Below are 16,218 nucleotides of genomic sequence, written 5' to 3'. Positions count from 1 at the left end.
GAACCACAGACAACAGAGCTATGCGATCCTGCGGGATGCGGTAAAGGGTTATATGAATCCCAGAGTAATACCCATAATGAAAACTCCACTGGAGCGAAAAAAGGTGAATGCAGACACCTGCCACCAGCCAATACCCAACATAGGGCATGGGTCAACCCTGGGCAAGAAGGGGGCCCTCTTTGCAAAACAAACAGTCAGAGGACTGAAAACAAAAACAATCAGCCATACAGCTATACAGACCATACAGAGACACCAACCTGTCTCTGATAAAACCCGGGCCGTAAAGGAAGACCCGCAACGAAGAAGAAAGTAAGTCAGTGACACGGCAGAATTACGGTAGCCCTGACAGAAGCCTGGAAATCACCAAGTCCGCATGGGACCCAAAAAGGTGTATTTCGTTAAACTGCATGTCTTGGGCTCTCCCGAATATTATAAGGGAATTGACTTTCGGGCATCCAGGCATGGCGGCGCAAAGCCACCAACCGTGCAAGACAGAAACATTGGCGAATACTGATTGAAGAGCAAGCGTTATACGGACCGTTAGACTGCTGACGGATCAATACGGCTGCACGAAATTGACCGCGAAGAATATGAAGGTGGCACGTTGAACTCTGTCGGCAATTAAAGACAAATATTATTAAAGAGAAGAAAAGGCTTGTTGCAAGACTAATCCGGCTGGATTTAGTACAGACACAAAAATACAGGAGTCCCAACGACATTAGAAGGGAAATACAAATATTGGAGTTCGTTTAATCATGATTGATGCCTTACAAATGACAAACTAGAATCTGGAAAGTCGATTTGTGACCCTTTCAGATAGGATTCATACAGCCCTGATGAGAGTTCTGTGAGGAAACATCAGCACTCGAATCGCGTCGGCTTGTTGGTGAAATAGGCTAAGAGATCTGACTTGGTTAACTGAATAACTGAGGGACAAAAAAGATGAAAAAAAAGATTTTTTGTCCAAACTTTATTGATCACCATAAATGAATTTTTGCACATTCAAAGTGTTTTGTAAAATCACTGTTCGGTTTGTCTGACAATAATTATTCACAATCATTGTTTGTATGTTTTGAGATATTGTCTTGTTTGGAATACATTTATGTAAATTGTTTGATATATTTTGTTTGATTGAATATTGAAATGTCTCTGGATGTTGTTGTGAAATATTGATGTTTTTAAATTCTCTGCACATAAATGTATGATATTTATGAATAAAATACATCCAGTGAAAAGGTATAAATAAATATACCAAGACAAACGAATATAGGGTGTTTGTCTTATAGAATTTACTGTTGGAAAATAATTTAGCGGGGTAGGCGACTTCCTGTGAGTGTAGAATTCAATAAGGCCCTGCCTAACCACGTCCCCTTTGGGCCTAACTCCCCCTTTTATTTGCACCAACCTTGCAAGAGCACGGCCCACAGACTCTGTGGTATCCAGGGAGGAGTGTATTACAAAATGTGCCGTCTCCTTGCCGTGAAGGACAAGACAGAGAAGCTCCAGACGCAATTCCTCCGGAAGGGAAGGAAGAAGGTTAGCCATGGAGTCCCAGAGTGCGGAGGACGCACGTGCAAACATGCATGTAGTGTTTAAAGTGCAGATGGCCGTGCTAGAAGAAGCAAAACGCTGTCTTCCACATGCCTCCAGCCACCAGGATTTCCAGGTGGAAGGAAACAAGGGCAAAGTGGAGGAGTCCTGTAGCCCAAAAGCCGCCTGAATTACCAGGCCCTGAGCAGTAGGATGGAGGGATAGGCAAAGTGGATCCCCCGGGGCAGGACGGTGCCTACCATTAATGGCCCGATCAACTGGCGCTCCGGAAGAGAGCTGTGCCCATGCGCCACGCAGGACTTCTTATAAAGCACCCCCAATGGGTAGCAAGGGCTCCACGGTAATGGGCTCAGGATGAAGCAGATCCATTAAGGGATCGGGAATGAGGGGTACCACAGGAGGCTAAAAGCCGAGGATAGCAGCCGCCCGGTTGAGAGTCCACGCGTAGGCGGCCCCTAGGAGGGGACAAGAGGCCATCTGTAGGAGAAGGTTGTAGGAGAAGGTTGGAGACTAATCCTCCCAGTTGCCATAAAGTGCGGGGCTGGGGAACGACCCGAAGGCCATGCCACATTAGGGACCTGCACCAGTGGCCCACTACCAGGGGAAGCAGCAACTTCCAAAAGGGCTGCAGCGGATACCGCTCTCGCTAGACCCCACTGAGGAGACAGAAGTGAGAAATCCGGAGGGAGGTCAACCCCAGCCATGGACGCCGGTGTTGATGAATGGATGGACACCATCAGTGATGGATGCGTCGACAGCGGCGTCGGCGGGCTCTGTGTCGGAGTTGACTGGATATCGACGGCCTCCAAGAGGGACGCTACCACAACGTCGGATGATGCAATGCCCCAGATGTGGGATCAGGCTTAGAGCTGGGTGTGGGTTTGGATGTCTAGCCCGGCTTTGGGTCCGACGTGGAACTCAGCTCCCAGCCCGGCAGGCTTACGGGAGATGGACCTCCGGTACGACACCAACGGTGCAGAGAAGGCCCAAAACTAGGCCAGGAACTGCTGGTTTCCAGGATCCGTGTTGTGACGCGGAAAAGAAGAAAACTGATGTCGGTGCGACGGTGTAGGGCATATTTAACTTCAATGACGTCATGTCCATGGACGATGTCAGGGCGGAGCCGTACGGTGCTGTCTCTGGCGCGCAGAGGTGCTGCTGTGCAGTGGTAGCAAATGTTAGGATTGTGGGATTTAAGTATTACAGAGTAGGTTATGAAAGCAGTCCATTTTCTGATGTAGCTTCGAGCACAGTAGGAGACTTAAGTACACTCTTAATGACAGAAATGACTTTTCCCATTAAGGTGACTTTATGCTAGTTTGTCCTCTTTCTTTTATGACGTTGGCTTGATTTTGACGTCATATTAGTTGATGTATTCATATTTTGGTTGATACTAACTTGATGATTTTGCCTTCTGTAAACCTTTACTCGCTAATAAACCTTCATGGTTTGAAAACGAAATCATTCTCTCTCTTTCTTGTGGATTTTATTGTGCTTCATAATATTTAAGTGTGTTAGTTTGTTGAACAGCCTTGGTTTTCAATTTCAGTTCATTAGATAGTGCTTTCTGGGCCCTAAACTCTGCACAAAGTAAAGCACTAACACCAGTATGTCCAACTGCTCCGATGATCCTGCACTGAGATAAGGCATCTGACCTACTGTCTGAGTATGAAGCATTCAGGTGGTAGACTGCAATCTTTTGGAAAAATGTTTTCCTATTAAGCACAGAAATGTATTCGCAGTTTCAGAGGAATAATGATCCAGGTTACAATAATGTGGAACACCTTGAAATATTGGATTATTTCAGAAACTTCTCTTCAGAACTGTACCTTAAACCTGTTTCTTTTTTTTTTTCTCAACACATTTTTTGATTTTTTAGTCAATACATTCTGGACAACATGGCCCATGCTGTGGAGCCGTTTAAACCTGGTTCTTCATTAAAAAATGCACATTTAGCCCCGGTAGATAAGCCTCCATAGAGGTAAATGTGGAAGATGAAGCAGAAGCCACTACAATAATGCTATCTCGTTTTGTGTGTAAACACACGTAATTTAACTAAGCCTCATTCAGAACTCCCAATGCCAGAGTCCAATTCCTACAAAATGGTCTTGAGAATTTAGCATCCTTGCAACGTCGTTATTTTATAATGTTAATTTAATAATATAAAAAGTCCGTTTTTACAGCACCCCAACAGCAGACATTGAAGCAATGATTAACAATGCGATTCCATACCAAGAGCTGCACTCGTGCTGAATAGTCTCATCAGGCATCACCTCATCTCCCAGAAATACCTGACTGCCCTGGTCTGTGAGTACCACAGGGAAGTCATCAGGGTCCATGGAATAGTTTCTGAACGCCAGCATGGTCTCCTCATTCAAGATACATGGACATTCCTGAAGTAAGCAAGAAAATTAAACACAGATGAATAAATCATTTTGAGGTACAAATCATCTGTTGAGCAAGCAACGTGTCCTTTTAGTACAGGCAGCAGCAAAAAAAACTGGAAGAAAGGATCAATTCGTTTATTGTTGAACTTATGATCTCTCGTCAGGATGATCAGGATGATGGAAATGCTCTTTGGGGATTATCTGCCCTTTACTTATATCCTTTTAGGTATGAGTGTTTCATGCTTTTGTATGGTTAGTGGTAGCTATGGTAAGGTTTGATAACACTTGTTTAGTTCTGCTTTCCTATCTGCCTATCATTCTCATGTAATTTCACATGTATTACTTTTAAAATGCTTAGCCTTGACAAACTGGCCTATTCAGCCCCACAACTTAGAGAACCGTTTGCAGTAAGCTTCTAATTATTGACTTTAACAGATCTCTCCCTCTGGCAGCATCGTGTTTATGGAATTCAATCTCTTATTTGTAAGTTGTTCAGTTCTGAACTGCCTCTCAATATGACAGCCTCTATAAAGAAAGAGGGGATATCTTTCTTTTAGAGGGAGAAAGTGAGAACCTCTGAAATATTAAGAACGAAAAAAGAACTGATGAGCTGTTTGCTTCTTTTCAGGCGATAGATAACACCAACTTGCTATGGCGTAGAGCTGAAACAGTAATCTCATGGTATGGCAACATTAGCGAATTTAGAAAGAGTAAAAAAAGGGCCACTGTGAAATAGAGTGGTACAAAAGGGGGTGGTGATGGACGGAGCATCTGAACCAATCAAACACTCACACCCAGTCAACAGATCTGGGTTTAATCCATCACCGTTCTTTAGCCCACTCTGCCACCCCAGTTCAGACATTGCCATATGCAAATCAGTCTGACCCTGTGCCTCATGGGAACAGTCCAGCCCGAACTGCCAAGCCATGCCTTCCCTGGACCGGAAACAAGATTCCGTGGACCGGTTTCTGGCATTTCAGCCGTCTTCAGCCCGGCATATGGCCATGTCTGAACTGGGGTGGCAGAGTGGGCTAAAGAACGGTGATGGATTAAACCGAGATCTGTTGACTGGGTGTGAGTGTTTGATTGGTTCAGATGCTCCGTCCATCACCATCACCACCCTCTTTTGTACCACTGTGAAATAGAGGGCTAGAGGTTTGAAGAATAACTCAACCAGCATGGTTTGGCTACTAGGAAATAGCCGCAATCACTGAAAGGAAAGAATATTAGTTCCATGTAAACACTAATATCTCAGTTAGTTCAAAGTATTGGTTGTTGGATTACTTCCTAGGTATGCCAAATAGGGATTGGTGGGTTGTCTATCACAATATCATTAACAGATGTATTACCTGAATTAAGCATAGTTTACAAAATGTTGTTTACAAAAGTATTGTTCCATTGGGTGCGTATTTTTTCAATATTAAATAAAAGGGGTCGGTATTTTCATAGAAGAAATTTAGAAAACAATTCAGATCAGATTACGATACCAAACCACAATGGGTAGGTTTCGTTTATCCTCTTAAAAACATGATTGATAAAATGTGCAATTGTCTCACAACAAGATAATTCTGGCAAGTCAAAGATGCATTTGTTGCATGTAACTATTTATCTATTCTCATTAAGTATAACTATGAAACTATGTAAATTACTCTAAATATGCGTCAGTTCTAACTTTGTAAGTAGAGTACCTGTGTAGCTTTTCTATGCACTTTTTCTAATTGTGCAGTCATGCTTTCAAATAACTTTACTATATAATTATCTATCAAAGCGTATGTAGCATTGTGTCAACCCACTGAGCTGCCTAGCCCCTTTACTCTCGTTGTATCACCCATGGGTACATTATAAATATGTGACAAGAAAACATAAAAGTGGCCCACCCTGACACAGGTTCCATTGTGGGTTAACATGCCCACAGGGCAGTGACAGCCTTCCTCGCAGCCATCCTGGAAGCAGTCTGCTTGGAGCATAAGGTGGGCACAGCTGTAGGGGCATCCTTCTTCATGGACACACTCCCGATACAGGCGATCAGTGGGGCAGCCTACATCTGAGGAAAAGGTGTGACAAAAGAACACTGACTTGCATTGGAACAAACCATTCTAAAAATAAGAATTGTGCATAATATACCAGTCACCTTCTAACAAAGCTTAAAGGAAACCTATTTCAACAAGGAGAGAGAGTATACTGAAGAAAGGTGATTTCTTAGCTAAGAATTTACCTGTTCTACTGACAAATGAATGCATATTCAAACAGACTGGTGCATTTGAAACCCCAGTAGGACTGTGCTATGAGTTACTCACCTGAAGCACATAACTCACTAGCCTATTGGCCTTTTATTTGCTCCAGCATGACATGCCATTCCATCTGTGATTCTCGCCACCCAAGCACACTTGCTACTTAATGTTATCATATATATCACTCAAGGATAATGACCAAGGCCAAAAGACAAGTTGGTCATCAATGTGTGGAAGCCCCCACATGCAATGGTAGTCACAGATTCAAGAGGTGAGATAAAGACAGACACTCACCAAGGCAGACCTGGGTGTTGCAGGTTTTGCTCTGCACAGCACGCCCCTCACACTCTGTGTGTAGACATTCACGGGTTCGTATCTGCTCACCGCCCCCACAGGACACTGTGCATGCAGACCAGGGGGTCCATTTGCTCCAATGACCAGTTCCTGTAATGCAAATGAAAAAATAATAAGTTGCTGCCTTATAGCCAACAGATGCTGCAATAACAGCGATTATGTGACCCCCTATAGTAACAATACTTAAAATGGCTGAAGCTATAGGAAAGCGTCATTTACCCAGCAGGCAGAACCCTGACTAGCCTTTACTCTGCAGTCACTACCCTGACTGTGACGTTACAATGTGTTCCTTTACCACGCAAGTCATTACAACAACTTGCTTTAGGGGGTGTGTTGTTAGACTGCTGTTGGACTTTAAGTCCAACACCTTCCCTACTGATACACTGACTCGAGTTTGAATAGTAATGTATACTATTCCAACATCTCCCCCCCCCCCCCCCAAGTCAAGTCACTGTAACGACTTGCGTGTTAAAGGAAAGTGTGGTAACAATGCAGTCGGGGTAGTGACTGTGGTGTAAAGGCATCGTGGGAAATGTATGCAGGGTTCCGTCATACATCCAAAGCAATATACGCATTGGTTTCTGGTACTACTGCCTTGTTGGCCCAGGCTGTGAAGCCTTAGTGTGAAGTTTTCTTATTGATTCACCTTACTTTTCTTATAGACATAAATGTAAAGGCCTAGTTTTCTATGTAGCACTTAATACTTGGTGTTAAAAGTTGGGTTGTTGGTTGAGGATGGTGTGAGCCCTGCTCAAGCAACAGCCACAATCCATTATGATGAACTAAAAAAGTCACTAAATTAACCTCTGCTTAGCTGAACCCTTTTGGTAGCTTGGCACAAAAGCAGCCAGGCTTAATTTATAGGCCATAAAGTATGTATGCAGCAGACACAGTAATAAAGTAAAAATGTAACACAAGAAAATCCAAAACCATTTTAGAAAAATAGAGTACATTTCTAATAAATGGTTAGACACCAAAATGACAAAAATCTAATCAGTACATCAGGAATTATGACTTTTTAAAGTTTAAAAGGAAAACAAGTACCTAAAAGATCAAAGCGCCAACTGCAGATATTTAGCCGTTTGAGATCGCGGCAAAGTCGAAAATTATGGTTGCCTGCGATGGAGTGCAGTGTGGATAAACGAAGTAGATTAGGCCCAGTTGCCCCTTTCATTCAGACTTATACAAGGAAAAATTATTAAGAAAGTAAAGTTTAGGGGGGCAGAACAACTGCTGGTGTCCAAGAAAGAGGTGTCATTGTAAGGGAGCCACCAGACAAAGAAGTGGATCTGGTGCACACTGTGTCACTGAAACCAAGCTTCAGTTGGCTGATAAACCTTAACTAGGGGGAAAAAAGGGCCTTGGCTGCTTGTGTTCTGGTTAAGGTAGGTCCTGGCTTGGCAATCCAACTTGTCTGCTCCAAAACACTCTGGGCCATTTTCACAAAGAAACATCTACATGCATAGATGTCAGCACATCTAGCTTTCAGCCTAGGCAGAGATCTACGCCCAATTAATAGCTCGGCCTCATAGTACATTTTGGAGTCCCTATCCCCCTTTATTACATGAGGATGTTGAGAATGTTATGGGAAAATTACAACTGTAGTGCTATTAGTAGCAACTATATGACCAGATTTCTAATTTATGCCTTTGGGCAAAGATCTCCTCCCCAGAGGTGGACATGTTTGCCAATACAATGGAAAAGCCCAAATAGAAGGTATAGTCAAATAATATTCACCTGAACACAATAATATCTGACCCTCATTAACACTGCAAACATATAAATTCAATCAACGCCTTCAGCTCTGCCCTTTTTCCCTTGGACTACTTTACTCTGCCGAGACCAGGAACAAGATGAGACCTCCAGAATGCAGACCCCAACACTGAAGAGAAAGAGGAACTTCAATGAAGAGGAGACAGACCTAGTAGTTACCTTTGTACTTTTAATTAGAGGGAACTACATGCGTTTGCTTCCTCACTCCCTTAGTGTAGAAGAGAAGGTGGGTGTGTGGCAGGAGTTGGCAAACTCTGTCAATGCATTGGAGATTGAGGTATGTAATGTGTGGCACCGCAAGAAAAAGTATTAGGACAAGTAAAGGAGACATTCGCAAGGATACACGTTGGAAAGGCTCTTCCCAGAAGTAGACTTGCATCCTGACTTCATCTCATCCTATTCAATGGGCATGTCTTTCCCATGATAAACCGTCATCTGCTATATAGCCTGCCTTTTCCAGGAAATCCCAGGCTATGGCCAGGGGAGAAAATTTAGACCTGTATTTTATTTTTCCATTCCACACTCACACCGCACTATTTTCCCCACTTCCTCACAGATAGGCACATATCTCACACTTCTCCCTCATATACAGATTTTTCCCATTCAACTTGTTTTTAATGTTATTTTGATTGAGTTTATCTTTATTCACTTTTTGTTGAACAGTCCCAATTTTAAGTGCATTGATAGCACCTACAGGAGTAGGTGTACCATCCACAGTGGCAGGGACAAACATGGCATGCATTTAAACACATCCCCACCACGCATCATCACGCCATACTAATGCTATGATACTTCCACAATCTAGACAGTTGTCTGTCTTTTCTATATATCCATCAGCATTGATAAAACTGTATATTTATTGAGTGTATGATACATCTGTTCAACATCTAAATATATTGTCAAACCATACATTTATAATGTAATGTCAACATTTTTATATTATGTTATTGTTTGAAGGTCCAGTATTGCCTGCCCACCTGAAATGGCCACCGCTCCTGCTCCAACAAGTGTACCGAGATGTGGGCTGGCCACGGACAACAGATGAGTGGCTGAGGCTTGTAAGTCTTTAGACCATCATCAACAATATGTATAATCATATTTCTCTCTCATAAGTGACAGCAATATTTTATATCTTTTTGTAAACTCTGCTTTAGCTGCCTTGACCTATATGTATTTAATTCTAAGATTTAAGAGAAAAGTTATATGCCTAACATATATTATAAAATGTCTCTAACTACAGCCTCTTATTTTTCACTTTAATTGCTAAGTATACATATGTGCCCTTAACACCACTTATTGGCAACCATTTTGCCATGCCTCCATTTGATCAATGTGTTTTTATATTTTATTTAAGCTTAATAATTGTTATGGTGTGTAAGTCTGTGCCCACTAACAACTTCATCCCACTACCTTTGATCCAGCAGATCTGTATCACCTTCTTTATGGTGTGTGTATGAAAGATGTTCTAATGTGCATGCTTGTGCTATTTTTTTTTCAAAATAATGTTATCTACACAGATTGATTGATCCCATGGCACCTGGAGTCATTGGAAAGTACCACGCATAAGACATCAGTGGTGTCCTGTAAGCACAAATTTATTTGGCACTTCAACAGGTACGACTGTGACATCATTGCATGTTTTTACCCTTTGGCATTTCCTCTCAATATCTATTAAGAACAAGGCAGTTATGCCAAAACACATTGACCTACATAACTTTGTCATGTTAAAGAAATCCATTTCAAGCATTAGGTTGTATAGTTAGGAGGTAGTATAGTTAGGGCAGCTTTTCCAGAGACGGAGCATTTTTTGGTTTTCTTATAACTGTGACCCCGTTTTACGACTCTCCAGAAAACTTTCTAAAAACAAAGTTCATCCACTTCAGCTCCTTCCTGTAGAGTTTCGGCATGCTCTATCAGGGGGTGGGGCAAGAAAGAAGGCAGGTCCAAAAGTACATAATTCTTTTGCATTTTCTATTGACTTCTTTAGACAAGTCTACAGCAAGAACTGAACTGAATCAGACCAAATTTGGCAGGGAGTTAGATCGTGGGTCACAGATTATGCATTTTATGATTTGGTGTAAATCAATAGCTTATGAGAAATTAAGGGACAAAAATAATTGTATATCTGGAAGTTTGGGTTTGCAAGAGTCGTCTGAGACTCTCATGGGGGTGCCAGTTTAAAAATAGAGCGTTCTGATTGGTCGAGGGAGCTTTATTTCCCTTGGGCCAACTTGCTCCAGCGACAGTCAAACTCCCACGAGAGAGAGACCTATGATTGTCTGCCAGCAACATGAAACAAACAAAGTTGTTGGTAGGCATTACAGGACTCGAGGGCTTAGTCCCATGTCCTAAAGTTAAAAAACAAAACAATGTAAGGAGGTAGGGTGAGGATACTGTGACCCCTTAGGCCCCTTGGGAAGGACCCAGATAGACTCCCCTGGGACTGAGAAGAAAACGAAAAGTGGCAAAAAATTAAACAATCCCGGAAGACTCTTAAGGGATCATAGAAAATGGTGACTGGGCCACATTTAATAACCTTATGCTCCGAGGTGTACACTCCAGAGGGATGCTGTGTCCATAAAGGGGGAGGGGGCAGAGTAACTCCCCTCCTTGAGCCTCTAGGTGGGGAGCCCACTCTGAGGCTAAAATTACTTTATATGGGGAGTGGGGCCACATGGCCCTCCTCCCAGAGCCTCCAGAAGACAGAGAACCCACTGCCGAAAATTCTTTATATGGGGTGGTGGACATGCAGCAACCCCTCCCTGAGCCTCAAAAGGCCCCAGGGATCCCACACCCGGGGCCAATTACTTTAAAGGAGAGGATTCGTGGATTACAGGGTCCCATGGCCAAAATTAACCCTTTGAGGGGCACATGTGGCTCTTGGGGATGGGGTTACCAGGGCCTAAGTCTCAGGCAGGGGGCCATGCTAACCGTACCCTTTTGTTAAAGAAAGCCCTGGGGTTGTGGGTCCCCAAGGCTAGGCCCTGTGGCCAACTCTCTGCCCTGCAGTGTGTGGTGGCTGCCTTTGGGGGAGTTGGCCACAGTACCTGGCCACAGGCTGCAGGCTGTGTGCAGTGTGGGGTTGGCTGAGTGAGGGAGGTTGGTCGCACTGAAGTCAACCGCCCACAGCTCAGAGGCTTTGGCCATGTGCAGCATGGCGTTGGATGTACTCATCATAATTAACTATTAATTTACGTTAAAACAAACCTAGAAATTCACTGAAAAAAATAAAAGTTAAAGTAACCTTATAGTTGCATGTGATAAAAAGATATATATTTTTTCAAACCTTAATATTTCACTGAAAAAAATAAATCTTTAAAGTAACTTTATAGCTAGGTAAATTTGTCAGTGACAACATTTTGAAATGAAAAAAAAAACTGAAATTCACCAGTTAGAGTTAGCAGAGCTGAATAATGTCATCAATGAAGTCATTTGGGATGCCATCAGTGATGTCATAAATGATATCATAGAACGTCATGAGCGATGTCATATGTGAGGTCATAAGCCATACATGGCGGGGGCATAAATTATAGTTAGTTCAGCATTACAGAATTTTCTGTCAGTGCTTTTCGCAGTTTGGTGCAGGGCTTCATCAACATGACAGAGCCTTGCACCAAACTGGCTTCGTTTTCATTTTAAAAAAGAAAATCCCAAAGCGGGATTTTCTTTTTGAAAATTAAAAGATGATAAATATCCCCTTACCATGACAGTCATCTTCCATGGTGATGGGACATTTTTTATTTTTTACTGATTCTTACTGCCAGGGTGTGCCTGGTGCTGAAGGATAGTAAAAATGGTTATATCTCCTCCCACTCTAATTTGGCACACGGAAATGGTCTATGTATATGGCCCAGTGTTGTAAATCACTGGGACTCTGGTACGCACTACATGAATTAAATTATTCCTTTAAACCATTATGTGCATTTTATCTTTATGCAATTTATTATGCTTCTCAACAAAATTCATCAGTGTCATCAATTATACAAAACAAAATTTTTCACGATGTCATCAAGTTTATACATGACGTAATTCAAACACAGGTTAATAAACGAAAAATGAAAAGGACAACCCAATGCATTTCGGGGCTATGATGCCCCTTCGTCAGGGGTCTGTGAAAAAAAGAAGATACAAACAAGGAGAATATTAATTTATACAACCTAAACATTATGAAATCTTTTGTATCCCAAAAAACTCCACTTTATCCATGCTTACCTAAATCCTACGGGGTAATATGTGTCCTGTGTGTTTTTAATGTAAATATTTCATGCGGATGTCTGCGAAAAACCCCAAAACCGGGGTGTATAGACATGTCAGATTCTAACAACCATACAAATCGATTGCACTTTTAATTATCTGGGCACCATCACGACCAAAGTATTTTTTACCTGCAAAAGCGTTGTGGATAACAAATCTGTGATGTAAAAAGAATAGAAAAACCCGGGTAACCACATTGTCAAAATAAAGTACATATACGTTGTTTTAAAAAAATATGAATAAATGGTGAGGCTCACCTGCGTGTAGCGCCAAACTTGCTATCACGTAGAGAAAACCTGTATTAGACAAGCGGCTAGCATCAGTGCACGTGTACGTTATGGGGTTTGCATTTATAAAATGAATACACAACAAAGATGTATTTACTTGCGAGTCTAAACGTGCAGGTTTCGATCTCGCTGCGTTTTTCCCGTGAATACTGTGAAAAATGATAATAATACTATCATGATTCTACATAATAAACCAAACCACAAAAGGAAGGAATTATGCTTTGTTTCTAGTTGAAGCTTACCGTCCGCTAGACGAAAAGGTTCTTTGAAAGACCGTCCTCCCGCCGTCTTGTTTGTCAAAAGTAACCTCTGGCAAACGCGATAGTCCTACCTTTCTTTCCAACCTTCATACTGGTTGGGGAGTAGACATAACTAACAGACTACTAAGATTGCGTCAATGGCTGGTGTGAAAAACGCCTCTACAAGAAACTCGCAATCTTATAGCGAGTGTGATCAAAAATCACGAAATGACGAAAACGTACAGTATAACAAACGTGTAGTACAAACACATGTTTGCACAAAATATAGAATGTGTTTATAGAGTATAGCGCGAGATGTTGTCTGTGCTCAAACTTAATAAAGCATTTGCAGAGAAAAAATAGAAAACTTCGAGTGGTGTTTAAAACTATAGTGCCTCTGTGTTGGCAGTCCTTTTAGGTTGATTCAACTAATGTCTGCTGTTACACCCAGTGTTTGCAGAAAATATGGAATGCGTTTTTAGAGTATAGCGCGAGATGTTGTCTGTGCTCAAACTTAATAAAGCATTTGCAGAGAAAAAATTAGAAAACTTCGAGTGGTCTTTAAAACTACAGTGCCTCTGTGTTAGCAGTTCTTTTAGGTTGATTCAATTAGTGTCTGCTGTTACACCCAAATCTTTGCTCTTAACATGAAACAGTGCATCAATTTAAACACATATGGTGATCCATAAGAAAATGTAAATAAGACATATGCATACTACTATTACATCATCCTGCTTTGCAAGCATTCTACCTGCCTATTTACAATCTATATGTACATGAAACCTCGTTATCATACTATGAGTCTACTTGAAACCCAGTGCCTATCTGGACAATCCCATGATCATTTTATATGGCCATTATTATGTTAGTGTAATGAAAAGATTTTTATACGTGAAGCTGCGTGTGCAGACGCTGTCTTAAGGCAATTTAAAGGAAGCACGACATCTCCATTTTGTCATTCAATCCTAACGGTGTCATTGTTTGTAATTTCCGAATCCAGAAAGCTTCTCGTTGCAGAAGTATTTTTGCATTGTCCATGCCCAATCTCTGTGGAACTAACTCAATAATCTGAAAACGCAACTGAGCAATGTTATGATTTTTTTCAATCCAATGCTGTGTGAGGGGCGATGTTAAACTTTTATTGCGTATTCGGCTTTTGTGCTCACTGAGTCTCAATTTTATCTTTCTGTCAGTTTTTCCGATATACAGTTGCCCACATGGGCATTTAATCGAATAAACAACATGTTCCGAGTCACAGTTTGTAGAGTGCCTTAACAAGATCTTCTCCCCTGTTCGAGGGTGCAATAAAATGTTGCCTGTAATCACATTATTGCAGTTTTTACAATTAAAGCACCTTGATGTTCCTTTGTATGTCAATTCTTGCTGCAATGTAGATGGTTTACTAAGAAGTTCCCTTACATTTTGTGCTCTTTTATATGCAAACAATGGACGTCTTTCAAATAATGTACCAAAATCTTTTTCAGCTAGTAGAATCTCCCATCTTCTGGCAATAGTCCTTTTTATATCCCTAGATGCAGTCGAATACTTTGAGACAAAAACCATTCTGGGGTTGGTAGTCTTAATTTTCCTTTTCAGTAACTCTGTTCTTGGCGTTGTTTTGATCTTTTCCAAATGTGCCTCAAGCAATTTTTTTGGATAACCTCTGTCGAGGTATTTCTGTTTTTGTTCTTGTAAACTTTTGTCACATTGTTCTGAATCAGATGAGATACGCTTGATTCGCATGAATTGAGAAACTGGCAAATTATTTATCAAGCTAGCTGGATGGAAGCTAGAATACAATAAGGCTGTGTTCTTGTCTGTTTCCTTTTTATAAAGACTTGTCTGTATAGAATTGTCTTTAATCTCAACAAGGACATCTAAAAATGATAATGCTGTGTGACTTACATTGTGAGTGAACTGGATTCTCGGATCCACCAGATTCAGACTGCTGATATTATTGAGGAGTTCAGATACTGGACGTCTCCAAATTAAAAAGATGTCGTCTATGTAACGTCGGAAATAAAGCAAACCTTGTTGCCATGTTGGGTCCTCAAGAATATAGTCCAGTTCAAACTTTGCCATGTATACATTCGCGTATATACATGCTCCAGGAAAACCCATAGCTGTCCCTGTCAGTTGGTTGTAGTACTTGTCTTGCCAGGAAAAATAACTGTTAAGGAGACAAAATTCCAACAATTGTAGAATCAGGATTTTCTGCTCATTTGGCTTGTCAGTTTTCAAAAGTGCCCATTCCATGGCCTCTATCCCCTGCTTGTGCGGTATCGACGTGTATAACGCCGTTACGTCTATGGTGCAAAGAGTCCATTCCATACATTCTGTCGTGTCCATATCTGCAAGACTTCTGAGGAAGTCTGACGTATCCTGTAAATATGTTGGCCAATTCTGGATAAATGGTTGCATATGCGTGTCAATGAAAATCCCCAAATTCTCAAATATCGATGAACAGCCTGATACTATCGGCCTAAAAGGAGGATCATTGATGCTTTTGTGTATTTTTGGCAAGAAGTAGATTCTTGGTCTTCTTGGGTATATTTGCCTTAAGTATCGCTTTGTGGTGTTGTCTATCCATTCCAATTCTTCAGCCTTATTCAGAATCTCATCCAATCCTTGAACGATTTTGAGTGTTGGATCGTGTCCCAGTCTAGCATAGGTATTGGTGTCATTCGCATGTTCATCACCTTTGCGTGTATAAAACACCGAATCCATTATAACAAGACCTCCACCCTTATCTGCCTTCTGTATTGTGATTTCTTTGTTTGATGCCAATCGTTTAAGGGTACTTTGTTCTGCTCGGGTCAAGTTATTCAATTTGCGTTTGTAGTTGATTTTATTCAAATCTGCTTTTACCAAAATCTCGAACGTGTCTAGACTTTTGTGTGATATTGGTGCCATAAACTGGCTTTTAGGTTTGAAAGGTCTATCCGTTTCATCAGTCTTTTCCACAGGATTTACGATATTAAAAAAATACTTCAATCTGAGGATTCTCATGAATTTAAAAAAAGAAACTTCTGTCTCCAACTCATTAGATTGATAAGTCTTAACAAATGATGTGCCTTTGTTTAAGAGTTTCTCTTCAAATTCAGTGAGTGAATATTTTGAAATGTTTACTACAAGATTTTTG

General features: G+C 41.3%; 1 protein-coding gene across 1 annotated transcript in view; it reads right to left on the bottom strand.

Annotated features, from left to right (window-relative positions):
- The window catches only part of LOC144784018 (SCO-spondin-like), a 1,726,865-nt gene that overhangs the window by 555,906 nt on the left and 1,154,741 nt on the right, over nucleotides 1-16,218 (bottom strand). The window contains exons 86-88 of the mRNA XM_078662721.1: nucleotides 6,464-6,613; nucleotides 5,816-5,982; nucleotides 3,784-3,944 (exon numbers count right to left, since the gene is read on the bottom strand). Coding sequence (XP_078518847.1) covers nucleotides 3,784-3,944; nucleotides 5,816-5,982; nucleotides 6,464-6,613 — 478 coding nt within the window. The remainder of the gene's footprint in view (nucleotides 1-3,783; nucleotides 3,945-5,815; nucleotides 5,983-6,463; nucleotides 6,614-16,218) is intronic.

Source organism: Lissotriton helveticus, chromosome 10 (genome assembly GCF_964261635.1).
Source record: "Lissotriton helveticus chromosome 10, aLisHel1.1, whole genome shotgun sequence".
In the NCBI taxonomy this organism is placed as follows: Eukaryota; Metazoa; Chordata; class Amphibia; order Caudata; family Salamandridae; genus Lissotriton; species Lissotriton helveticus.
The sequence above is the reverse complement of the archived record's forward strand: the minus strand, read 5'-3'. Positions and strand labels throughout refer to the sequence as shown.